Source organism: Grampus griseus (assembly GCF_964374135.1).
Source record: "Grampus griseus genome assembly, chromosome: 15".
NCBI classification, from domain to species: Eukaryota; Metazoa; Chordata; class Mammalia; order Artiodactyla; family Delphinidae; genus Grampus; species Grampus griseus.
This window is the reverse complement of record NC_139009.1, coordinates 62,986,209-63,012,981: the sequence shown is the minus strand read 5'-3', so window position 1 is coordinate 63,012,981 and position 26,773 is coordinate 62,986,209. Positions and strand designations below refer to the sequence as shown.

The 26,773-nt window shown below is 47.6% G+C and overlaps 1 protein-coding gene across 3 annotated transcripts in view; it reads left to right on the top strand.

Moving 5' to 3' along the window:
* Positions 1 to 26,773, top strand: part of SLC4A5 (solute carrier family 4 member 5) — a gene marked incomplete at both ends in the record, with an annotated part of 103,882 nt that overhangs the window by 63,429 nt on the left and 13,680 nt on the right. For all 3 annotated transcript variants that reach the window (XM_082672510.1, XM_082672512.1, XM_082672511.1), the window contains 13 exons: positions 2,276 to 2,433; positions 2,867 to 2,954; positions 3,899 to 4,053; positions 4,417 to 4,602; positions 6,266 to 6,440; positions 8,286 to 8,419; positions 9,104 to 9,375; positions 13,665 to 13,723; positions 15,997 to 16,197; positions 19,680 to 19,793; positions 21,212 to 21,373; positions 22,182 to 22,360; positions 23,645 to 23,717. In XM_082672510.1, the coding sequence (XP_082528636.1) occupies positions 2,276 to 2,433; positions 2,867 to 2,954; positions 3,899 to 4,053; positions 4,417 to 4,602; positions 6,266 to 6,440; positions 8,286 to 8,419; positions 9,104 to 9,375; positions 13,665 to 13,723; positions 15,997 to 16,197; positions 19,680 to 19,793; positions 21,212 to 21,373; positions 22,182 to 22,360; positions 23,645 to 23,717 (1,956 nt within the window). The remainder of the gene's footprint in view (positions 1 to 2,275; positions 2,434 to 2,866; positions 2,955 to 3,898; positions 4,054 to 4,416; positions 4,603 to 6,265; positions 6,441 to 8,285; positions 8,420 to 9,103; positions 9,376 to 13,664; positions 13,724 to 15,996; positions 16,198 to 19,679; positions 19,794 to 21,211; positions 21,374 to 22,181; positions 22,361 to 23,644; positions 23,718 to 26,773) is intronic.

Genomic DNA, 26,773 nt, shown 5'->3' with positions numbered 1-26,773 from the left:
AGAGCCCTTAGTTTGGGAGTGACTTAGGAACGAGTATTCTGGAATCTTATTTAGAGAAGAACCCCACTTTACTATAGTCATGCGCACAGACAGTGGAGCCGTTATAAGGAAGCACTGCCTAGTAAAAGTTTTTCACAACCTATTTTTCATTACCTATGTGGTAAGAAGAATACGATCTGCTACTTTCCCCCGGCAATGCTGCCTTTGATTTAGGGGTTGGAACCCAACACCGGGCTCCAGCGTCCTACTCTCCTAACTGGTTGTGTGATGCTGCTTCTCAGTATCTGCAGCAGCACTGGCCGTTCTTTAGGTGCAACTTTCTTCACCACTCCACATTGGCCCTGAGTTCCAGTGAGCTCCCGGTGAGCAGAGTGTGGATTCAAACAGCGTCGCTGTGTGCAGTGACTCAGCAGAGCTGGACCAGGGTCCCCTGGGTTCAGGCAGTGGGGTCAGCAGGACCCTGGTTAGACAAGCCCGTGGCCAGACCATCACCAAGCCAGGGTGGCCAGAACACCAGCATGGCCCGTTTCTGGGATGCCACAACTCTGGCCTCCTTACTGGGGTGACAGACTACAAGGGAGGACCAAGGCCCTGTTTTAACTCCTCTCTGCTCATGGTTTTGAGCGTGTTGCATGGGCCACTCCAGAGCATTGCTGTTTTCAAAACCTTGTTCTCCAGGGCACTCCTGCCACCCACCTGCTCCCTGCCTGATGCCCAGGGACATGGAGTTGGCAGGGAGACAGTGGCTGCCCTGGCACACCCAGAACTCCACCTTGAAGAACCTGCTTATGGACCCGCTAACTACTCCTGGGACAAAGGGACTTTCTGAGTTGTGGGGATTCTGGCTTTCCCATCAACTCGTGCTGTTGCTTATTCTCACTGCGTTAGGGTCCTTGGGGCTGTTGCCCAGGGGGTGGTGGAGAGTTTTGTGTTTTTTAAGGGATTTAAAAGATTATAAGGGTGCAGCCCTTGCTCACAAGCCTTTTCTAGTGCTGGTAGGTCCCCCGCCCAGTATGTATCTCGTCCCCCACGAGTCAAATCAGGAAATGGCTGTGGGCCCAAAGGGGCAAGACCTGTTGGCCATGCCCATGCCCATAACTGACCCCTCTCCAGGGACAGAAGGAAACTATCTTCACGGAGCTTGTGAGAAACGAACATTTCTGTGCCCACAAGAGAGACTCCCATCAAGGGGGAATAGGTAGCAAAATTGTGGCATCCGCAGAATCTCTCTGTACCACTTGCCTCCACCTCCTGGGCCCTTTCTTCCTTTGTTGGCCACTGTGGACTCCCACCAGCCCGGTCCTCCCCAAACACTCCTTCCCCACCTCTATCTATGAAACTATCTCTGTCTCTTGCCTATCCCCTTGCTGCCCAGAGGGAAAGTGATCTGAAAAACTAATGTACCCTAAGATGTTAAAGACTAAGAAGAGTACGTATGTGACCACCCCTGGGCACTTTCATCATAAGAGAGGGCTCCGGAGGAGTTGGCATCTTATCCATAGGATGAAAGTCATGACCGCAGAGAGTGGGGCTGATTTGGGGCAGAGGGCTTGTCTCCAGCACCTCTCACATTGGACCCCACTCACTCTTCCTATTTGACCTTCCTGCCCTGACTAGACACCAGCCAGAGGGACTGGATAGAGGGTACTTCGATAGTCTCAGTTGGAAAGGCTCAGAAGCTATGAGTTTCCTGGGAGGTCCTCTAGGGGTGACTTGGGGGCACAGAAGCCTCTCACAGGTTTGGACCCCCAGGTCCACGGGTTCCTGTCAGCCAGGAAGCTGGTGGTAAAGAAAAAACAAAGTGTGTCCACTCTGGCCATCAGGATGGTCTCATTCCTCCCACGGCCATCCAGGGTAAAGGCAGAGAGGGAGGGCTGGGTAGCTGGAGTGTAAGGGCCGAGACTCCCATCTGCTTGAGCTGCTGCTGGGGGAAGAGACCTGATGTCCAGTAAGCCCTGACTTTCTATTCTGACCCCTCAACTCACACTTCAGTAGAACAAGGTTTTCACCCATCAAGGAACATCTTAGGGGGTCAAGTCGTTGCCTGTTCCTCCCCATCTACGAAAGGCTTAATTGGTCCCTGGGGTTAACCAACTTTGAGTCTCCTCATCTGCAGATTGTGGGAGAGTGTCGGCTTATTTCCTTCAGTCTCTTGAGAAACGCTGGGAGAATTTTGTAAGGTTAGGGCTCCACAGTAGTCTGAACGGGCTGAGTGAGAGCCGAAACCACTGCACGTGAGTATCCATGGGTATCTCGTGTCCCCCTCACTGACCAGCGGAAAAACAAATTCATGAAGAAGATCCCCAAGGATTCAGAAGCCTCCAATGTGCTCGTGGGCGAGGTGGACTTCCTGGACCAGCCATTCATTGCCTTCGTGCGTCTCATCCAGTCAGCCATGCTGGGAGGAGTGACCGAGGTGCCTGTCCCCACCAGGTTAGAGCCATTGAAATCTGCCCACCATACCCACCCTCGGGTGGCCAGCTGTCCATGCAGTCAGCTAGTAGTGCAGTTGGAGACACCCCTAAATCGAAGAAGGAAAAGTAGGGAACTGTATGGCGATGGCAATCTGACTCAGGAAGAATTTGAGAGAATTTATTTAAAATAATCATAAACAAGAAGTAGCCAGCAGCTGGGAGAGGCACTGCTGGGTGAGCTCTGGGATGCCAGCGCGTGGCAAAGATGCTTAGGTGGGAGTGAAGAGGAATGTCTCTCCAAAGCAAATACGGGATTCAGAGGAGGGAAGGGACACGTTTCTGCCCAGTTAAAAAATTAAGAATGGATACTATTTAGGGCCAAAACATCCTTCTCTCCACCTGCTTTTACTTTTCCTTCTCACTTTCCCCCTCCTCCTCCATCTTCTTTGCAGATTTCTGTTCATACTACTGGGACCTTCTGGGAGAGCAAAATCCTACAATGAAATTGGCCGTGCCATTGCAACCCTCATGGTAGACGACGTAAGTGCCACGAGAAGCATGTACTCCTGAACGTCACGGCTGCTGCGTCCAACACTGTGCCTTCATTCATTCACTTATCCAACAAGTCATGTTTGAGCACCTATTGTATGCCAGACCCTGTGCAGGGTGTGAGGATTACGAGAATGAGGGAATAGTCACTGCTCTTTAGGAGCACCAATCAAGTGGGAGAGATAGACCTACAGTCCTAGAGGGAACCATGTGCTAACCGCCCAGGCAGTCAACGGGCCCTTCACACACGAGGGGGCTTTAAAGCTAGGGATGAGCCCCAGCCTAGGAGGCAGGCGTTCCAGGCAAAGGGCCACGGTTCGGAGAGGGAGGGGCTGGATGGAAGTGGTTTGATATAGGCTCAGCGTAAGAGCTTCAAGAGCAGGAGCCATATACTATACGGAGCCTGTAGGCAGAGCTGAGAGTTGACACTATGTGACAGGGAGCCTAGAGGAGTTTAAACACGAGCACAACCCAATCAGATCTGGAAAGTCAGAAAGAACCCTCTGGAGACAGTGTGGAACGATGCAGCCTGACCCTCCAAAGATGAAGGGCTGGGATGTTAAAACAGATTTGAAATACCTGAGCTTCTCCGACTGGGCTCTGTGCGGGTTTTCTGAGGAGCTCGCTCTGTGGGAAACTGAGAGCAGAAAGGTTAAGTAAGTAACTCAACCCAGGTCGGACAACTGGAATACAGAGACCTGGCTTTCAGGTCCGGGAAGAGCCGCCTTGCTGCATGTCCCACTGTCCCCACTGTGCTATGTTTCAACTGCCCCGTTGTTCCCATCTCAGAAACTGAGAACAAATTGGCAGCTGGAGTAATGGCTCAAAGTGACTTTCTTTGAAAGTGTATGTGGTTGTGCCCCCGGGAGGTGGATGAGATGATGACCGCAGCAAGAGAGCGGCCCTTTCTCTTCCTCTGCCTCTTTCCCTGCCAGCTCTTCAGCGACGTGGCCTACAAGGCCAGGAATCGGGAGGATCTGATCGCGGGGATTGATGAGTTTCTAGACGAGGTCATCGTGCTCCCCCCTGGAGAGTGGGACCCAAATATCCGAATTGAGCCACCCAAGAAGGTGACTTCTGCTGACAAGAGGTGTGTATGAATGGGGGGGTGGCAAGCGGGGAGCCGGGTCAGAGGGAGCTTTCAGTCTGTCCGTTTCTTTTTTTGGATTTGAAAGAAAGATGTCAGCGTACATGGGTTTATACTTTTTTTTTTTAGTCTCACTTTATTTCTCTGAAAAAAAAAATCAGAAGCAAATATGCTGAATGTGACCATCTGTAAAACCTGGGTGATCTGTGTGTGGGTGTTGCTAGATCATTCTCTGCATTTCTGTCTGTATTTTAAGCTATTTGATGATGTTAGAAAGGTAAAGGAGTTGTGAGGACAGTCCTGGAGGTGCTGATCTCTTCCTAGGATTGGGAGCCCCACTGTCCCCTGTCACCCTTCTCCTTCCAGGAAATCCGTGTTCTCCCTGACTGAGCTGGGTCAGATGAACGGCTCTGTGACGGGAAGTGGCGGAGGGGCTGGAGGCGGCGGCGCTGCAGGCGGCGGCGGCAGTGGGGCCGGCGGAGGGAGCAGTGGGGATGATGGAGAGATGCCAACTGTGCACGAGATCGGGGAAGAGCTCATCTGGACAGGAAGGTGCCCACTCCAGGCCTGACAGCGACACCAGTTGTCTTAGATTTCTCTTCTCCCCACCCACCATTTAGGAACCTTCTCCACCTCTGTCAGCAGCACCCACTCCTGGCCTTGGGATCTGGCCAACGCACACTTTTCCTCCCCAGCCCTCAAAGCCACTCCTGGATCTGGCAGGAAAGGGGAAGCTAGTGGAGGAACCCAAACTTTTCTCAGGACACCCTTTGTTACCTGTATTAGTTTCCTAGGGCTGTGGAAACAAAGTATCACAGTCTGGGTGGTTTAAACAATAGAAATGTATTCTCTCACAGTTCTAGAGTCTAGAATTTCCCAATCAAGGTGTCAGCAGGGCCATCTCCCTCTGAGATTCTGGGTGGAACCCTTCCTTGCCTCTCTGTAGCTTCTGGTGGTAGCCGGCAGTCCTTGGTGTTCCTGGGCTTGCAGCTGCCCCATTCCCATCTCTGTCTGTGTCCTCAGATGGTGTTCTTCCTGGGTTTCTGTCTTCGTATAGTATAGCATTTTCCTCTTCTTACGAGGACACCAGTCATATTGGATTAGGGCCCACCCTAATGAATTCATCTTAACTTGATTACATGTACAAAATAAGGTCACAGTTACAGGTTAGAATTTTGATATATCTTTTTTGGGGACATAATTCAACCCATAAGAATACCTTTTGAATTTTTTTAACCTTTTGTTACCTAGTCAAGAAACTTGTTTTAAAAGAAAACAATAGAAAATTTTCCTGGCTTTCATTTCTTTGCCAGCTCTTAGAATAACTTGGGTAGATCTGAATTTAGGAAAGGACACAGCCCTGCAAAGCTATGTGTAAATCATAACTTTGAGAACGAGTCATGTTTTTTATGCCCTTGGTTCTCTGCCCGCCAGTGGTTCCCAACTTTACCTACTCCCCACTCCCATCCTCACCCAGGGGACACTTGGCAATGTTCAGAGACATTTTTGTTTGTCCCAGCTGGAGGGGAGATGCTACTGGTATCTGGCAGATAGAGACCAGGGACACTGCTCAACATCCTCCCGTGCACAGGACCGCCCTCCCCCAAACAAAGAATTATCCAGTCCAAAGTGTCAACAGTACCAAGGTTGAGAAAACCTGCTCTGTGCTAAGCACTGTGTTAGGAGCTATGGAGACTAGCGTCCCCAGTAAACATTCTCCCTAAACCTAAAATTCCCCACTTGTTTGTTCCACAAAGCAAGGAAACCAGTTATAAGGTTCGGAATCTGCCCTTGATGAACCTGTTATAAACCAGGATCTCTCCATCTCCTAGAGCTGGACACACCTATGTTTACCAAGCACAGGCACCCTGCGGATGATCAGGGACGTGAGGAGGATAGCCGTCTATGGTCCCCAGGAGTTCCATTCCCTGTGAAATGTTAGGTCTACCCCAATACATATTCCCATAAGGCCTTCTCTCCCCCACCCAGGCTGTCTGTGACCACCCTTCCCAGGGGAGATGGTGCCAACCACAAACTCAGTCTAATGACAGAATTCTTCCCTGGTCTTAAATGTTCTGGTGGAAAGATCCCTTTCCCCATCCACCCCTAGTCAAGTTCCCCTCCTCACTGCAGACTCTGCAGGCTCCTGTAAAGAGCCCTGCCCCTGCACTGGTGTCTGTGGTGAGAAAGCAGTATCTGGGCCTGTCTTGAGCAGGTTCTTCGGTGGCCTGCGTCTGGATGTCAAGAGGAAGCTGCCCTGGTTCCCAAGTGACTTCTACGATGGCTTCCACATTCAGTCCATCTCTGCCATCCTATTCATCTACCTCGGCTGCATTACCAACGCAATCACCTTTGGTGGGCTTCTGGGGGATGCCACTGACAACTATCAGGTGTGTGTGAGCTGGGGACATGCATGCAAACCTCAGAAAAATCTGCTGCCACCAGGTAGTGGTAAGGAGCTTATTCCCATAATCCCAAAACCAAGGTTTGGGTTTGACCTACCATCCAGGTTCAGACCATCACTTTTTGTAATCCTTTACCCTTGAGAAAAATAATAACAAGCTGGCATAATTAAAAGGTCTAAAGCTAAATCATATTACTAAAGACCAAATTTAAAGATTATGTAAATAGAACAAATGTTTAAGGGGAAATCATCTGCTTTGTTAGTTGATACTTTTCCTACTGATGCTTTAACGAATTTAATGAGCACAATTAATTGAGTTGCTAATTGTGACCTTCTTCCCATACTTTTTAAAAAAACTAACCTTAAATTCTTAGCTTGAAGTTAAGACATTTTTAGAAATGTCTACCATGACAACAACACAGGTATACCTGGGGAAAACAGTTCAGCAGAGACACTAGCCTGAGACCCAGACAAGGGTCTTCTCCATTGGGGGCCTTTGGGATAGTATCACTGGAAATCTCGGAGCACCAAGGTGAAGACCCACTTTCCCAGATAAATTAAGATGAGTGCCTATCTCCAGCCCACACCACTCTCCTGAGTGGCAGGTTCAGTATCCGGCTGCCTCCTGGGCATGTCCATATAGCTGCCCTTTGGGATCCCCCAACTCACAGGGCCGACATTGCATCCATTACATTTCCTCCAGACCTGCTGCTCCCCCCAGCCAATGAGTGACACCATGGTTGACCCAGATATTCACACATCATCCTTGACTCATAAATCCCAGCTTCCCCCAGTAGCCCTCATGACATGGTCCTAGTTACCTCTCAAGCCTCATCTCCCAGTATTCCCTTTCTCAGATTCCTGTCCTCCTCACTCATCTGCATTCTGTTTTCCATCAATCCTGATCATCTTTCAGTTCTTCAAAGACGTGCTCCCTTTCAGCTCCAGCCTTTGTGCATACTGTTGCCCTTCCCGGCACACTCTTTCTCATCCACTTACCCTATTCTCCTGGTCAATTCTCTGCTCATTTTTTGGTTCTCAGCTTCCGTGTATCTACCTCTTGGGAGGCTTTCCTGACCAACCCTTCACTCTTACTGTATGCTCCTACCTTATCCAGCCTTATCATATTTCTTGGCAGTGGTTCTTAACAAGAGACGATTTTGACCCCTTGGAGACATTGGGTCGCATCTAGAGACAGTTTGGGTTTTTATAACTGGGAGGTGAGGTGCTACTGAGATGCTAATAAACAACCTACCATGCACAGGATAGCCCCCTACAACAAAGGATTATCTAGCCTGAAATGTCAGTAGTGCTGAGGTTAAGAAACTCTGCTGTATGGAAATCGCCTAGTTTCTTGTGTGTATCCCCCACTAGAATGAAGATGCATTATCTTGTTTGTTCCTGGGTCCTCCATGTCTAGCACAATGCCTGATACATAGTAGGCCCTTAATAGATTTTTGAATGAATGAATGAATGAATGGTCTGACCTCTAAAAGCACCTGCTAGATCTCTGAATTAATAAATGATTGGGTGGATGAATGGACTGTCCTCTGGGAGTAGAATGGGCACAGGAACAAGCACGACCATTGGCAGCCCTGTTTTCTAGGCCCTAGGGTGACAAAAGGAAGTCACATGGGACCTAGAATTAGAGAGTGATGCTTGGCAATTATGTGAGGTTGTGGAGTCAGAGATGGGGAGCAGAATTTGAGGAGGAGAGGACCTAGGATAAAGGACGAGCATTGTGGCCCTTGCTGAGATAACTGGGGTCTAACCTGTCAGAGAGGCCCCTTTCTCACACCTCTACTGAGCCTAACACTCCTCCTGCCCCCAGGGAGTGATGGAGAGTTTCCTGGGCACTGCCATGGCTGGCTCCTTGTTCTGCCTCTTCTCGGGACAGCCTCTCATCATCCTCAGCAGCACAGGGCCCATCCTCATCTTCGAGAAGCTCCTCTTCGACTTCAGCAAGTAGGTGCCCTTGGTGGCCCCCAGTGCCTGCTCTCACACTTGGGACAGTATGCCAAGGTTGGAGTAGGGGAAGAGCCCCAAGGGGGAGGTGAGGTGAGAAGGTACCAAAGCTGTCTTTACCTGTAGGAGGCACTGCCAGGTGGTCCCTCCTGACTCCCTCCGATATCTGCCTTTAAGCCACCTTAGTGCATATTAGCACAGCCCATGGGGAGAAATCCAGGCAAGACAAGAGGAGAGAATTCACACTGCTCTGCTCATGAGCAATTATGACTTGAAAGTCAATGCAGTGAGTGTATAAAAAGTTTCAAGCTGGAGGTCAGAAGGCTATACCCTGACTCATGCAGCTCTGGGCTCAGTTGCCTCACCTACAACATTTCTAAGGTCTGCTCCAGCTGTGTCATTCTGAAATTTCCCTGTTTTTCATTCACTCTGGTGTTTGTTACCAAATGTGTAAGAACCGAAGTGTGCGAGCACCTTTCTGCCATCCCATGGGAGCCTTTCCCAGAATTCTCAAAGACCAGACAACCCCACCCGGGAACTGTCCCCATCCCCAATCCTCTTGTACTTCCTAGGAGGGCATCTGTGCTACAGGAGGGGCAGATGAGGCACCCAGGGTGGGTCTGCGGAGCCGAGCACAACCAAGAGCCTTGGGCTGGAGGCCCTTCGATTCCCTCTGCTTTCCAGAGGCAATGGCCTGGACTACATGGAGTTCCGCCTCTGGATTGGCCTACACTCAGCTGTCCAGTGCCTTATCCTGGTGGCCACAGATGCCAGCTTTATCATCAAGTATATCACCCGCTTCACTGAGGAGGGCTTCTCCACCCTCATCAGTTTCATCTTCATCTATGATGCCATTAAGAAGATGATTGGTGCCTTCAAGTACTACCCCATCAACATGAACTTCAAGCCTGACTCTATCACCATCTACAAATGCGAGTGCGTCGCCCCTGACACAGGTGACCGGTAAACCCAGAGGTGCCCTAGGCCCCCACCCACTCCCCACTCCCCTCTAACACCCACTCCCCCTCTGCCTCTCCCCTCCACCCCGTTGTCTACTCAAAGGCAGGAGCAAGAGCCTGCTTGGGAGGGGCTGTTCATCCAAGGACTTTCTGTCCCAAAGGAGCAAATACAGGGTCTTAAACCAGTTTTTGGAAGGAAATCAAGGGGACAGGAACTCTAATGAGGATCACAATACCAGAGCCCAGGGTCGTAGTCAGGAGGAAGCAGTGATAGCGATACCCCAGGAAGGGAAGAAGGCATGCTTGGCCTCAGTGTGGAGTAATGTGGAGGCCACACCAGTCAGAAATGCTACTCGGGCCAGAGGCCTGCTCTAGGCCAGAGGTAGACCTGATGGAGCCTGAAGTCCCTCCCAGCTCCATGAGCACATGACACCATGAGTTCTCCCTGACACATCACTGCCAGTGTGTTCACACCAGAGGGATGAACATCCCTACAGATGGGGACATGTCCAGGGTGGAGGACTAGTCAGGGTGGAGGAGGACCTGGCAACTATGTCATTAAATAATGGTTCGAGAACCTGGGGTTATCCAGGCTTTTAGAGAGGTATGAGAGAAAGTCTGTCATGACACAGAGGGGCCAGATTCACCCTGTGTAACTATAAGATGAAGAATGAGGGCTGAAGAACAAAATCTCCAGGAGCCAAGCGCTGGCTGAATTCAAGGTATATCTTAACAGTGGTGGAAGCCACCACACTGAGAGGTATTGGCCCCCTCGGGTGGTAGCAAGCTTCTTGGACACTACCTGGATATCCATCTCCCAGAGGTATCGTAAAAAGGATCCCTATGCTGAGTGGGAGGCTGAATCAACCAAATGGTCAACTCATTCCTGTGAAGTCCCTTTCTGACCAAAAAAGTGTCATCTGTAAAGTTAGGACTTTCCATAGCTGAACCACTGGCCTCTTTTGCAGTCAGAATCATGCCCCTAAGAGCTTTCAGTGGGACGTGCTCAGAGTGCCCAGGATGCTATAGAGCAGAGGCTAGAGAGCCATCCACATACCTCTTAGCACCACCAGGCTGGACTCACAGAGAAAACTGAGGTCCAGAGACACCCAAGGTCACACCAAATGTCAGTTTCCCTAGAGGATATCAATGCTGGCCCTTCCAGTCTCATGGAACGCTTGTGAGGTTTTCATATCTATACTCAGATTCAGTTGGCATTTCACATAAGTAGTTACCGTGTTGTTCAGCACCTTAATGCATACAACTGATAAAAAATATTGATAAGTCAACCAAAAATATTTGTTGCACAATTATTGTGCACTCTACTTTAGACTAGGCCTTGTAAGGATAAGGTTGTTCTGACATCAGGGAACATAGTTTTGGTTGTACCCTCTCATCCTCTGTCACTGCTCTGAATTTGTAAAGATATCGAGACAATTTTTTTCTCTTCTTCTTTTTTCTATAATTCATTTTCAGTTATTTCATTAAAACCCAGCAGTAGGTGAAGCTGTCTGTTGTCCTGAGCCAGGGCATGTTGCTTGCCCAGGGGAGTGAGATCCTCCCTGCAGGCTCTTGTCATCACACTGTAGAGCAAATCCCACCTCTGTGGACTAAGCCCCATCAGGGCACTTTTGTTTTCTGCTCACACCCTCTGGACTACAGACCCATTGCACTGAACACAAACGTTCCCACAAACATGGCTTTTGGAAGTACACATCCTTAATTTCTTTCAGAAATGGTCCAAATTCTAGGGTCATATGTGGAACTTCGGCCATTCTGGGAATCATCTGTCCACAGGAGAAACCAAACATAGGGGTTCCCTAGGAACAGGGCACATCAGGTAGGATTTGAGAACTATGATAGGATCCACCTACCTCCAAATAGTGTCCCCTCTGGCCTTGCCCAGGTGCCTAATGTCACCTCATTCCTTTGGGTCATGCTATCGCCATGATTCTCAAAGTTGGTCCCTGGAAGCAGCATCAGAACTATCTGGGAACTTGTTAGAAATGCAAATTCTCAGGCACCCCCCCCCCCAGACCTGCTGAATCAGAAACTCTGGGGTAGAGACAGCTGTATATTAACAAGCCTTCTGGGTGATTCTCACGTATGCTTAAGTTTGAGAACTACTGCTCTATTAAACTGAGTCATTATTAGCAACTAGCCATAGTGAGATTAGGTTTTCAGTTTCTTCGTGGAGAGTAAAGGAACTGGAAACAGGACAAGTTAGTTTTGATTAGGAGAATATGAAAGGGAAAATTCTAGATGTTTAGGACACTGGAGAGGGGGGAGCTAACTAGGAGGGTTTCTTTCCCAGTCCATGGGCCACTCCTTTACGAACTGTTCCCTAATCCTAGTGCTACTGCAAAACCCAGTTTGACGGTGGCACACTATCACTCTTTGTCACTCTTTATCAGTCAGAGCTTGTTTCGGGAACGCTTCTTAATCTAATCTTGTTTCCATTGTAACTGATTTGTATTCTATTTATTGATGCTGCACACACTGACTTGGCTGCTTTCAATCCCAAGTGAGTACCACTTTGTAAACACTAGAATTTAAAAATATTTGATACTTGGACCCTTTCTAGGATTTTCCATGTTATGATTCTTCCTTCTTCATCTCAAAGTGGCTTTCAGATAAACCTCACAAAGTTCTCGATATAAAAGAATGGCAAAGCCTAAGCAGAAGACATCAAAAGAATGTCTGATCTGACAACCTTGGGCAATGGAAGCGCGTCTACACTCACCAGGCTCGAGTGTTAGCTGGGGGTCCTGTAGCATTTGTGAGGGGACCCCTGAGTCAGCCTTCCTGCTCGCCTTCCTTGCTCCATTGTTAACTGTGCATCGTGTTCTTTTGGTCAGTAGTGTGAGGAAAGGCAGCAGATGTCCCTGATTTCTCTTAAGTGAAGCGTTCTTTAGAATAGTTGTAACAAAACTCTGGGTTTGTAGAACTTCTCAGAATATTCTGCCCTAGGTCAAGACTGAATTCCTTAGCCACTCCCAGCCCCAACTGCCCCAGAAGTAGGCAACATAGAAGGGCCCTGTGATCACATCCACCCCATGACAGTTTGTTAGAGGTTGAAGGAAGCTTCAGGAATAACCTCTTATTCCCTCTGGGTTCCTAGCAGGAGTTAAATGGGGTTTGCGATGCATTTAGATTATTGCTAGCAAACTGGCTGAGCCTCCTCCCTCCCTCCTTAAATCAGCTGCAGAGGAACTGCTTAGTCAGTCTTCACTTGGAGGATGAAGGCGAGGAGAACCTGGCCCTTCTCCTCTATGCATGCAGTGCAGGAGCAAGAGAGAGGGTGACCTCCAAAGCTGCCTTTTTAATAAATGGCTGCATCCCTCAAGCAGGGGATTACAGTTCCTCTCAACTCGTCGCATGGCCCCTGAAGGGAACCCTCCTCTGCTCCACTTAAGGACACTGAGGCTGGGGCAGGGGATTGTGGACAAGGGATGCAGAGTGAACAGCTGAGAGCAGCACCTCTGAGGTCCTGATTCTCCTTCAAGTCCTGGGCCCAGGTTTAATTTTCCTCAGCTAGCATTTAATGGGCAGATTAGGGAAGATACCCAACAAGTTCTTACAGGCCCAGCTGACCTGAAAAAAAAAAAAACAAAAAACATAGGGACAGGGCAGGAGAGAAAGGAAGTGTATGTGGAGGGGAGCAGGGCAGGGAAGGAAGCTCGTCGTATAGAGCTGGGAGGTGTGTAGGCTCTGGGCCAGCCTGCCTGGGATGGGTAACGGCTCCCCCAAGAGTGAGTTGCGTGACCTTGGGCAATGGGCAGGTTACTTAGTCTCTCTGGGCCTCAGTTACCTCATCTTTAAAATGTGGAAATTTCTTGGGGATTTAGGAACTTAGCAAGATGACGTACGTAAGGGTTTGGCACAGTGCGTGGCAAAGACAAGTTCTTTGAAAATGTGAATTAAGTCTAAGAGCACAGACATTTGTCAGGCGGGTGGCAGGGATTCACAAGGCACATTATTTACCCACTGGTGTTAGCATCTCGTCTTGGTAGCAGGTTTTAAAGCCAGCCCTTCCATGTCAGACAGGAGCTGTCCTAACCTGGCCCAGCCAGACTGTCGGAGCTGTGGCCCAGGCTCCCTCCCACCACCCTTGCCCTCCCTGAGCAAAGTGAGGAGAGTGAAGGGTGCAGCTGCCCTCACAATGAAAGCCAGTCCTTGTCTCTAAGGAGCTGGAAGGAAATGGGAAAGAGTGGGGCCCGGGGTGGGGTGCAGGATCCCCACTCAGCAGGTGCTGACCCTTCCCCATGTCCTGTGCTCATCCACAGCGAACACAACCGCATTCAATGCTTCAGCCACGTCGCCACCCAACACCAACACTTCTCTGGTAAGTCCTTTCTTCATGTCAGACATGCAAGGGCTTCTGTTTGTGGGGAGATTGAGAAGATTTGGGAAACTTAGACCAGACTTGCAGAGATTAACCCTGCTGCATACCCACACCAGGGTCACCCGCAGAGCTGTGAAAATGAATATTTTTAAGTATATACTGTCAAAATCCTATTTTGTCTCATTTTTTTAAATCCTTGTGCCAAGCCTCCCCCTCCTCCCTCCCTCACACACACACACACACACACACACACACACACACGCACACGACGGGGGGGGGGGCGGGGGGGTGGGGTGGGGTTGAGGTGAGGAATGGTAAGTAGGGCTGTGCAAGGCTGTAAACTTTCCCGCCCATCTTTCTGCCTTCTTCCCTGCCTTTGTACCGAGGACTCCCAGTTCCTAACCAACAATGCTACCCTGCAGCCCCAGAAAGCTTATTATTGCTCCCCCCTCTCTGAATCTGATCTGTCCTTTGCACTCACGTGTCTCTGAGGGCCCCTGGTCTGGTCTGCCTTTCCCAATAATGATGAGCAGCGGCCGTCAGGAGAAGACACCTAGCCTAAGTGGCACTAACGGGAAGTAGAAAACCAGGTGAAGGGTAGCACCTGGTAGGTACTGGGAGGAGAATTTCGGACTTTTAGTGTCCCTAAGCTTGCCTCGTAACTTACCCCTGCACAGGCAGCTGACTGCTCAGTGGCAATTTAACCTAAGATTTTCTCAAATATCTGATTTTGAGGGAGGAAAAATGGAATCAGTCAGTGCCTATGTATGAATACTTACTATGTGTAAGGCGCTGTGTGCGGGCGATGTGATGGTTCGAAAAACATCTAAGAAACAAATGTGGTCCTTGCCCTCCAACCTGCTTGTAATATGCATGTGGAGATTAACCTGAAAAAGTAACGGGCAGCAAAAGTAGAGCGTGCCGTGCGTCAAATATAGGTCAAATGCATCCTTCCAGCAGTGGAGGCAGGACGCACTCTGCAAACTAGAGAAGAAAGCCTCATGGAGAAAGTAGAACACGATCTGGTCTTGAAGGTTGGGAAAGTTGGTTCCATAGAGAATAGCACATTCCAAGCCTAGGGACCAGCATAGACAGAAGAGCACAAGAGGAAAAGCACAAAATCTGTCCTGAGGACAGTGGGTGGACCAGTCCTGCTGAGACAGAGTGAGGGTGGGGCATCACACAGGGAAATCAGGAGAAATAAGTCAAGACAGAGATGTTGGGCCAGACCAGTGGGGCAGTAGAGGCACGGCTACATTGCGGGGGGCATTCGCATTGTCTTGGTCTGTTGATCCCCATTCTATTGGTCTATTGATCTAAGCAGGCCCAGGGCCAGCTAAAATTCAAAGGGGAATCACCTTTTGATGGGAGGACGGTTGATGTCACATCACAGAGGAGTGTGGACACAGGGAGCCATGATCCACTGGGGACTGTTATTACATCAAACTACCACACTTCTCTTAATACAAACATACATTATGGCTAGTTGCAAACATCTGTTTACTTCATTATGTAGGTTCCTGAATATTTGCACATTTATTTTTCAAAATATAAATTAAATTTTATTATACATTACTCTCCTTCTATTACACTTAGAAACATATATATTAATATACATGTGTGAATATAGATATATAAATATATGTACCTATACATACTTAGGAACATAAATAAGAATATATATAGGAATGTGTTATATATATATATATATATATATATATATATATATATATATATATATATATATATATATATATATATAATTGTTTTGTGTGCCCTGGATTTTAGGCATCTGGGACACCAAAGGTCAAGTGACTGAAGTGATTAACCCAAGAGAGGTCTGACAAGGGTGGGGTGTGAGCCCCTTTCCTTCTTCTGTGCACACAAAAAGTGTGTGCATAGAAGAAGGAAAGGGGAGGATAAATGTGAGACACTCCAGGAAGGAGTTGTGAACAGGACCCATGGTTGATTGACTGAGATGGGAGCCAGTCCTGCACTTTTCCTCCTCACTCACAAAGCAGTACATCCTAGAACACAATGAAGAAGCACACGTCAGCTCCTAACCTTCCCAGGGAACCTCCTGCTTGTCATTCCTTGAAACAGCCTGTTCCCAGGACCATCACTCTGTTGCTGGGCACTATCATGGGGCAGGAGGGCTGGGGCCCCTTGGAGGGTGGGAGGGGTGCGTGGGCTGTCTGGAAACTGCAGTGGGGAGGAAACAGCTGACCTCCCAGGAAGGCCCTGACTGTTTCTCTCCTGTCTTGGTCTACAAGTACAACCCCCTTAACCTCACAGCGTTGGACTGGTCCCTGCTGAGCAAAAAGGAGTGTTTGAACTATGGTGGGCGCCTACTTGGGAATTCCTGCCAGTTCATCCCAGACTTGGCACTCATGTCCTTCATCCTTTTCTTCGGGACATACTCCATGACCCTGACCCTGAAGAAGTTCAAATTCAGCCGCTATTTCCCTACCAAGGTAACTTCACCCTACAGTCAGACAGTTCACATGGAAGCCACCACTGAGTCCCTGAGAGGGTTCTGGTCCAACTGTTGGAATGGACACCACATCAGCACTTGCTCACTGAGGTTTTTTCAAGTTAAGAGCACAGACTTTGGATCAGAGAGAACTGGGTTCCCTTGTTGTCAGGCCCCATGACAACACTTGATATTGTCAGACTTTTATCTTTAGCCTAGTAGTATATTGCGGGTTTTTTCCTTTTATTTCCCCAATGACTAATGAAGTTGAAAATCTTATCATGTGTTTAATGGACATATGACCATTGACTTTCTTTTTTCTTTTTATACTGAGTTGTAATTTTAAAAGAAGTGACTTATAAAGAAGTCACTGTTATCTTTTTTAAGATCTTTATTGGAGTATAATTGCTTTACAATGGTGTGTTAATTTCTGCTTTATAACAAAGTGAATCAGCTATACATATACATATGTCCCCATATCTCTTCCCTCTTGTGTCTCCCTCCCTCCCACCCTCCCTATCACACCCCTCTAGGTGGTCACAAAGCACAGAGCTGATCTCCCTGTGCTATGCAGCTGCTTCCCATTAGCTATCAATTTTACATTTGGTAGTGTATATATGTCCATGCCACTCTCTCACTTTGTTCCAGCTTACCCTTCCCCCTCCTCGTGTCCTCAAGTCCATTCTCTAGTAGGTCTGCATCTTTATTCCTGTCCTGCCCCTAGGTTTTTCATGACCATTTCTTTTTTTTTAATATTCCATATATATGTGTTAGCATACAGTATTTGTTTTTCTCTTTCTGACTTACTTCACTCTGTATGACAGACTCTAGACGACCATTGACTTTCTTCTTTTAAGAGCCTGTTTAAATCTCTTGCACATTTTCATCTGGGTTGTCTGTCTTTTTCTTTCCAATTTGCAACTCTTTATATATTCTGGATAGAAACATTTTTGTGATCATATGTGTTGCAAATATCTTCTGCTCTATGACTGACCTTTTTACTTTCTTAATGGTATCTTTTGATTAATAGAAATTCTTAGCTTCACTGTAATCAAATATATCCAATTTTTCCTCAAGGAAAATATTGGACAGAAGATATTCTCCTATGGTATCTTCTAAAAGCTTCATTGTTTTTCCTTTCATGTTAAATCTATAATCTACCAGAATTGCTTTTAACATATAGTGTGAGAAAGTGTTTGTTTTTTATTTAGATAGCCAATTGTTCTAGCACTTTAAAATTTTATTTTATTTTTACAAACTAAAGAGGAAATTTTATTTACTTAGGTAACATTTGTTTATAACATTATATAAGTTTCATGTGTACATTATGTTTATACTTCTTTTCTTTTTTACATCTTTATTGCAGTATAATTGCTTTACAATGTTGTGTTAGTTTCTGCTGTACAACAAAGTGAATCAGCTATATGCATACATATATCCCCTCCCTCTTGAGCCTCCCACCCACCCTCCCTATCCTACCGTCTAGGTCCTCACAAAGCACTGAGCTGATCTCCCTGCCAGCACTATTTTTTTTTTTTAAAGACCATCCTTTTCCCACTACTCTGCAGTGCTTCCCTTGCCATATATCAAATGTTCACATGTGATGGGATCTGTTTCAAGGTTCTTTACTCTGTTTCACTGATTTATTCGTATGCCAGTATCACAGTCTTCATTTCTAAAACTAATAATAAGTCTGTATATCTTACAGACCAAACTTTCCCTCTTTGTCCTTCTTTTTCAATAATGCCTTGGCCCTTTGTATTTCCACATAAATTTTAGAATCTTAAATTTCACCAAAATAAAAACTTATTGGAATATTGATAGAATTATATTGACTCTAAATGTCAATTTGGGGAGAATTTACACCTCTCAAATTCTGAGTCTTCTAATCCTTGAATATGGTATACCTTGCATTTATTAAGGTCTTTTATTTATTTATTTTATTTATTTATCTTTGGCTGCGTTGCATCTTCGTTGCTGCACACGGCTTTCTCTAGTTGTGGCGAGTGGGAGCTACTCTTCTTTGCGGTGCGAGGGCTTCTCATTGCAGTGGCTTCTCTTGTTGCAGAGCATGGGCTCTAGGTGCGCGGGCTTCAGTATTTGTGGTGCACGGGCTCAGTAGTTGTGGCTCATGGGCTCTAGAGCGCAGGCTCAGTAATTGTGGTGCACGGGCTTAGTTGCTCCACAGCCATGTGGGATCTTCCTGAAGCAGGGCTCGAACCCGTGTCCCCTGCATTGGCAGGCGAGTTCTTAACCACTGTGCCACCAGGGAAGTCCCTATTAAGGTCTTTTTTTTCTCTCTCTCCATAATATTTTGTAGGTTTTGATCTTGAGGTCTTGCACATTTTTTATTTTTTTATTTTTTTTGCGGTACGCGGGCCTCTCACCGTTGTGGCCTCTCCCGCCGCAGAGCACAGGCTCCGGACGCGCAGGCTCAGCAGCCATGGCTCACGCGCCCAGCCGCTTCGCGGCATGTGGGATCCTCCCAGACCGGGGCACGAACCCGTGTCCCCTGCATCGGCAGGCGGACTCTCAACCACTGCGCCACCAGGGAAGCCCGAGGTCTTGCACATTTTTGATTAGATTTATTCCTAGGTACTTGATTTTTTATTTTTTACCTATTGTAAATGCTAACTGCTATTTTAATTTCATTTTCTAACTGTTTTGTGGCTAGAATAAAGAATTTATTAATCAAAACAGCACTTGCATATGTAAGCAACAGTTATGAAGTGAGGAGGGGCACTGGGAAGATTTTTAGCAATGCTCTTCTAACAGAAACCACATGCACACTCTTCTAAAGCCATCTTAAATAAATTTTCTACTACAACTACTACCAATAATAATAGTGATGATGATGAAAAATATCTTTGATATGAATAATTGAATTTTTGCCAATATTTTGTAAAGACTAAATAAAAGACTTTTGGGGAAGATTTACAAAATACAAACTGAGCAAAAAATAGTGTACTTGCAACACGAATGCATCCTCAAGACAAATTCCCTCCCTTCCTTCCAACTTCCAACCAGATCATATCCCTAAGTTGCCTTTTATATAAAAATTCCAGAGCAGTGACTGCATCTGAGAATATCTATTGCCTGAAGGATGAAATAAAATTCATGTTAGTGTCATATTCTTTTACCACCACCTTTTTTTTCCCCTCAAATTAATACTTACAAAGTGCCATGTTGCTACCTGGAATTTAGTGTTGCAGAGAAGAATGAGATCGTACCATTTCAGAGCCATCAGTTTGGTAAAAACACAAAGGACTTGGAAAACCAAGTATTGGAAATGAAAAGTGATGGGTGGGAGTGTCACCAGGTTCATCCAACTTAGAGAGTGACTGGCACTCTCTGAGATAGCTGAAGATGGGTCTTCTGACTCTGGAGCTCAAGCTCTCAGCAGCTCTCCTCTTCACTACTGGAGGATGGGGTCTGCCTGGAGTGGGCAGGAGCTTCTCTGACTTGCTCATCTCTTTTCTGCAGGTTCGGGCCCTAGTAGCTGACTTTTCCATCATTTTCTCCATCCTGCTGTTCTGTGGAATTGATGCCTGTTTTGGTCTGGCAACCCCCAAGCTGCTCGTGCCCAGCGTCATCAAGGTTTGCCCAGGACCCCTGCTCTGTGCATTCTCTCCTCCTGCCCACCAGTTGCAGATCCTTTCCCCTCTATGCTGATCAAATTTTTATGTGCTCAGCCACGTAACCACGTGGGTTCTCTGTAGGCTCCACCCTTCCCACACGGCCTGCTAGGGGCGGTCCTTTGAGAGAGTGGTTTCCTCAAACCACATATATCCACGATGAACTCCTGCTGTGTAGCCACAGGATGGGGAAGGTGCTGGAATCTACTCTCCAGCCCAGCTGAAGCCCCTTGATTTCCACTTACAGGTTTACAATTCCCTCGCTCATGGCAGTCTACAAGTTGGGCCATCTTCTGAAAATGATCCTTTAAAACAGTGATCCTCGGGAGTTCCCTGGTGGTCTAGCGGTTAGGATTCTGGGCGTTCACTGCCATGGTTCATTCCCTGGTCGGGGAACTGAGATCCCGCAAGCCATGCGGCGAGGCCAAAAACAAACAAACAAACAAAACAAAACAGTGATCCTCAAAGTGTGGTCCCCAGACCAGCATCTCGCCCTCATCTGGGAACTTGTTAGAAATGCAAATTATCAGCTCTACTCGAAACCCATGGAATCAGAAAGTCTGGGGGTGGGGTTCAGGGCTTTGAATTTAACAAGCCCTCCAGGAGATTCTGGGGCCTGCTTAAGTTTGGGAACCACTGCTTCAGAATTTCCCATTAGTCTAGAGTTGGTGCTATTTGCTTGTAGCTCCGCGTGAGCCCTGCTCCCTCACAAGGAGCTCGACCCGTCTAAACTGGACTGGGAGGTACAGGTTCTAGAACTGACCCTCCCTGCCTTTGAGGGCTTGACCTTCGCAATATTATTTCAGCTTAAACATCTCATAAAACTCATGTTGGCCTTGAAATGTAAAGTACTGCTTTCTCTGAAGTAAACAAAAAGTAAACTTCAGCCCAGCTCCTGCACAGATAATCCTTTACTCTTAATATGCAAGTCTAAATTAATGTTCGGTGTTTTACAGACAATTCTATAACCTCCCCCAGACAGATGACTCAGAGAAGAGGCAGAAAGCATCAGGCACTGGGCCCATCATTTTCTTTTTTCTTGCTGTTGGGCCTCATTGCCATTTCTTGTTAACATCTTTTGCAATTAGTGACCACGAGCTCTCTACCAATGCCCCCTGACTCTGCACCTCCCTGTTTCCCAGACAAGCCCATGGCGGCTGCAGCAAATCATCTCCTTTGTTCTGTAGACACCACTGCCCTTCCCAGGTCTGTGCCTCCGGGGTCTCTCTAAAGTTGCAGGTGTCTAATGTCTTTAAGGGATAAGATTGCACTTGAAAAGTACCCCAGGTGTGGGAATAGCGGGAAGTCTGGGAGAGCGGGCTAGACAAGTGCACCGGGACAAGGGAGAGAGAAAAGGGCCTTCTCCTTTGCTCTGCTCAGCCCACGCGGCCTGATCGAGGCTGGTTCGTGGCCCCCTTTGGGAAGAACCCATGGTGGGTGTACCTGGTAAGCATCCTGCCTGCCCTGCTGGTGACCATCCTGATCTTCATGGACCAGCAGATCACGGCCGTCATAGTCAACCGGAAGGAGAACAAGCTGAGGGTAAGGCTGGTGCTAGGAGGAGGGGCACAATCTCTTTCTTCCCACAGAGTCAGAAGGAATGAAGGAGGGAGGAGGTGCTTCTTTCAAAATGTTGGGCCATTTGTGAAGCAAAATATGAGGGCAGAAGACTGGAGTTCCGGGGGTGGGGAGAATGTGACCTCCAGATGTGGGTAAGGCCAGAAGGGCCAGCGGAGAGGCTCCAGGGACCAGGACCAAGCCCAGGATGGGCCACTGGGCACGGCTCCTTGCTTCTCCCAAAGTGACCCTCCCGCTCTGTCTCCTGACAGTGAACTTGGGAGTCTGAACAGATCCTAACAAGGGGATTTTGACCCGGAACCATAAGGCAGAGGGGCATCCATGCCTTCCTGGCCCCGCCAACCGTCCTCCCTGCCTCTGAGTCTGAGGAGACGCAGACTAGTCTCTCCCCCATCCCAGCCTGGGTCACTCGCGGCTTGGTCTAGGCCGGCCCCACCTGGGACCCCTCATTAGGGAACTATAGAGATACTGGGCTGCTGGGTAGGAGAACTTCTTCCCAAGGACCCAAACCCAGGGCCTCTCCAAGCCTGAACACCCCTCTCCTCCCTTACCTGCGTCCGTTCCCTGGTTCACCAAACCCTGGGGTTGGTGAGGCCTGGTCACCTCAGGGTGGCAGTCCTCTCAGGGTGCTGTGTAGAAGCCCACGGGGAGCCCTCAACACATGTTCCACACAATGGCTGCCTTGGGAGAGCTCTGTCTCCCCCACCCCACCCCAACAGGTGGTTGGGAACTGGCTCCCTAGACAGCTTCCTCCCTCCCACTGCCCCTGCAGAAGGCTGCTGGCTACCATCTGGACCTGTTCTGGGTGGGCATCCTCATGGCTCTCTGCTCCTTCATGGGGCTCCCCTGGTACGTGGCTGCCACGGTCATCTCCATCGCCCACATCGACAGCCTCAAGATGGAGACGGAGACCAGCGCCCCCGGGGAGCAGCCGCAGTTCCTGGGGGTCAGGTAGGTGGTGGTCAGGGCCCGAGGACCACCTGGGCAGGAGGGGTCAGATTGGGGGTAGTGGGGAGAGAAAGCAGGTTTTTCTTACCATCAAGGTATTTGGGTGAATAGGGCCCCTTCTCTAACAACCCAGGAACCACAGGGATAGGAGTGATATCCCTGAAGGGAGGGAAGAGGGAGACGAAGAGTCAGTTTTAAGCGGTGCTTTCTTCTTAATAGATTCCAGTCAGTACACCCCAGCCCCTACACATGCTCTCACCTCTCACCTGTACAGGCTGCTCAAGAGTTCCCACAGAGCCCCTTCTGACCTGACTCTTTGTCTCCTCTTCAAGACTCCCTAGCCATGCCGTCCCCCAAATAACCCAAAGCAGGGTTCGGGTCCTGCTCAATCTCCATTCCTCCAGAAAGCCTTTCCAGGACCACTCCCACCCCCTGGGCTGTGGCCCATGGCCTGTCACTTCCGTTCCTTCACTCGCCCCTCCTCTCATGCGAATGTTTCAGGCAGGGAAGCGCATCTTCCACCCCTTCGGACCTCTGGGGTGAGCCCACATCAGACCCTGGCATTCTCATACATGGCTGTCCTAAGAGCTTCTCCTCACTACCTCGGAATTCCTGGGCTGCCCGGCCAGCCCTGAGCAAGGTTCCTATGGTCAGGGCAAGGTCCCCTCCCCAACCCCTGAGCCCCAGATGGCTGGGCCTGAGCAATCTGCCCCAGAGCCCCAAGCTTCCCCTGGACTTGTGCCTGGGTCTGAGCACTCCAGAAAACATACCTGCCCTCCAGCCCCTGATACCTGCTCTGCCAGCAGCCAGGCCCCATTCCCTTAAATCCTCATCTGTCGTGCTTCACAAGCGTGGGATCTTATTATAATCAAAAGGCAGGGATAATGAGCACTTCATATCCCACTTCATCCTCACAACAACCCCTGAAGTGCATGCCATTAGTCATGTTCTACTAATGCTGAAGACATTTAGGGCCTTGCCTGATGCCACACAGCTAGTAAGTGGCAGAGCCAGGATTCAACCCAAGCTGGTCTGGCTCAAGCACCCCCTGTTAGCCACTGCACTGGATAACCTCCTGAACGCCCCTACAAATGCCCTCACCTCAGTTGGATTCCCTCTCTTCCCATGTGCCAGGCAGCTGGTCCTCACGTCACTGGTTTACTCTCTGGAATGGGGCAGCAAGGCAGAGGCCAGAGCCTTGGACACAACCTTCAAGTGCCCACAGAGGGCTGGAATGGTCATGGAGCATCTCCCAATCCACCCTGACCATGTGTTCTTTTCTGCCAGGGAACAGAGAGTGACCGGCACCATTGTCTTCATCCTGACAGGGATCTCTGTCTTCCTGGCTCCCATCCTGCAGGTGAGGCTCTGCACCCTCTGCTAGGGCCCTGTCCGCCCGAGAAGGCACTGATCCGATGCCTCAGAGGGGGGAACGGCCTCCACACAAGGCCCCTAAAAAGGCAGGATCCTATTAGGCCAGACATGTTTCATCATTATTACTGTTTTCTGTAATGTTGCATCCTTTATTATCAGCAGCAGGCCATCCTCACTGCTCTTTCCCACCCCTCCCAGGGTCCACCCTCACCTTTCTGAAGGACACTTCCCACAGACATTTCTGCCAGTTTCCATCCTTGCTTAAATCAGTAGCTTCTCAAGCTGGTTGTGTTTCCACGTTGTGGTTTATGGCCTCCTTGCTCACCTAGTTTCTGAAGTTTAAAACTTGCAGGGGAGAGGGAGGCTTCTGTCCTTGTTCTTGGGGCCTGTTTTCTGCTCCTCTGTTGCATGTCTTGGGCGCATAGGTGACTTTTTCCCACACTGTTCGAAGCCCCTCTTGGTCATGTCCTTCCAGATCAGCTGGAAGAGATGATAGCAATGGGGTGTGCATTTGGAGCATGGGTCCCCCAGAAAGGCTTTCCATTCCAGCCTTTCACCTGTTGTATTAGTCTGCTCTGGGTGCCACAACAAAAGGCCACAAACTGGGTGGCTTAAACTAGACATTTATGTTCTAGAAGTAGATCATGGTCTTTCCTCATGTGTGCACGTCTGTGTCCTATGTAATGTGTCCTGTGTCTCTTCTTATAAGGACCAGTTGTATTGAATTAGGCTTCATCCATGTGACTTAATTTTACCTTAATTACCTCTTTAAAGGACCTATCTCCAAATTCAATCACATTCTGAGGTACTAGAGGTTAAGACTTTAACATATGAATTTGCCTGGGCCGGCGGGGGGTGGGGGGTGTGGGGGTCGGTTAAGGTGCAATGGCTCTTTGGCAGCCTCTCCACAAAAGTAGACATTCCCTGGCCATTTAAAATACTCATTAAATAAACAAAATGCCTGCCCCCCACCCCCTGTATGCAATCTGTTTCCTGCCAAATGGAAACATCCGTTAAAAAAATACCCAACCTCAAACCTGTTTGGTTGTGCCCAGCACCAGTTCTCAAGCCAGAAATATTTTCCATTGTAAACAAATGAATTAACATCATGGTTCTTTAGTCTTCATTGTTTTACAAACTTACCGCGAATGAGCTTGTAAAAAGATATTCAAAGGGGAAACTAGCTGCAAAAGATTGGGTGACTACAATTTAGCTTAATTCAAGAAAGGAAAGCCTTCTGAAGGCATTAAGGGAAAGGGCCACTGACAGATCATGACGCGGAGTCTTAACCACTGCGCCACCAGGGAAGTCCCCTGCTGCAGTTTTCGGCACAAATGTTGTAACTTCCAAGCTGTAGACTGTATTTCCGTATTAATTTATGCATCTTATAAAAACAAATGGCGGGGGCTTCCCTGGTGGTGCAGTGGTTAAGAATCCGCCTGCCAATGCAGGGGACACGGGTTCGAGCCCTGGTCTGGGAAGATCCCACATGCCGCGGAGCAACTAAGCCCGTGTGCCACAACTACTGAAGCCCGCACACCTAGAGCCCGTGCTCCACAGCAAGAGAAGCCGCACCAATGAGAAGCCCAAGCACTGCAATGAGGAGTAGCCCCCACTCACCGCAACTAGAGAAAGCCCGCCTGCAGCAACGAAGACCCAAAGCAGCCAAAAATAAATAAATAAAATTATTTTTTAAATGGGGGAATTCCCTGGCAGTCCAGTGGTTAGTTAGGACTTGGCACTTTCACTGCAGTGGCCCGGGTTCGATCCCTGGTCAGGGAACTAAGATCCTGTAAGTCTCCCAGCACAGCCAAAAAAACCCTAAATGGGCTCTATAACTAGGATAAGATGCCAGATATGGGGAAATATTCATTATTGCTTTGGCTGTAATGAAAAAGTTTTTATGGGGTTTATTATAGCTCCAAATGCTCTGATATTGTCTTCGCATTCAATCACAAAAGGATATGAAAAATTTGCCTGCTCATGTTCTTTTACAGTGAGAGGAAAAATATATATAATCATTTTATTTAACCATTAATCTATTTGATAAGTTTTATAGCATGGAAGACATCTAGATTTTTATTGAATATAAGATTTAAGATTTCTGATTAGATTGTATCAAGGTGTATATCAAGGCTTTCAAAATTGTTAGGTGATTAAAGCATTATCACTAGCTGACACCAGTACTAAATATTAGATTGATTTTAGGTAAAGGAGAGATGTTTGGTATAGCCAGTTAAAGGAAAATACAACTTAATCCAGATCTGTATTCTTAGATTTAATCCCAGAATTTATTACCAATCAAGAAAATTTTCCATAAAACTTGTTTAACTTTTTGCAACTGTAAGTTTGCCTCGTTCTGTCAAATTAGGCATAGCCAAGTACTAGACACATAGAGAACTTACATTAGAGAGCTGTCTACCCAAGACCATACTTTAGTTGAAATTTTTCATTCTTATTTATGTAGCCAACAGAAGAGAGGTCCCTCTGATGCTACAAATTTAGGGGGTGCAAGTTGGATCCTAGTTACTAGGATCCAACTTTTATTTTTAATATTTTTATTAATTTTTATTTTTATTTTAATTAATTTTTAAATTAATTTTATTTTATTAATTTTTAATTTTAATTAATTTTTCTATATCACTTATTTTATTAATTTTTATTAATTAATTATTAATTTTTATTTTATTAATTTTTCTATATCACTTATTAACTTCACCTATTTTTGTACCAGTTCCTCCAGTCGAGTCCTGTTCCAGGGCTTCTCAAATTTTAATATGTATTCAGAACTAGAACAAAAAAATTCACAATTTGTATGGAAACACAAAAGACGCCAAATAGCCAAAGCAATCTTGAGAAAGAAAAACAGAGCTGGAGGAATCAGGCTCCCTGACTTCAGACTCTACTACAAAGCTACAGTAATCAAGACAGTATGGTACCAGCACAAAAACAGAAATATAGATCAATGGAAGAGGAGAGAAAGCCCAGAGAAAAACCCATGCACATATGGTCACCTTATTTTTGATAAAGAAGGCAAGAATA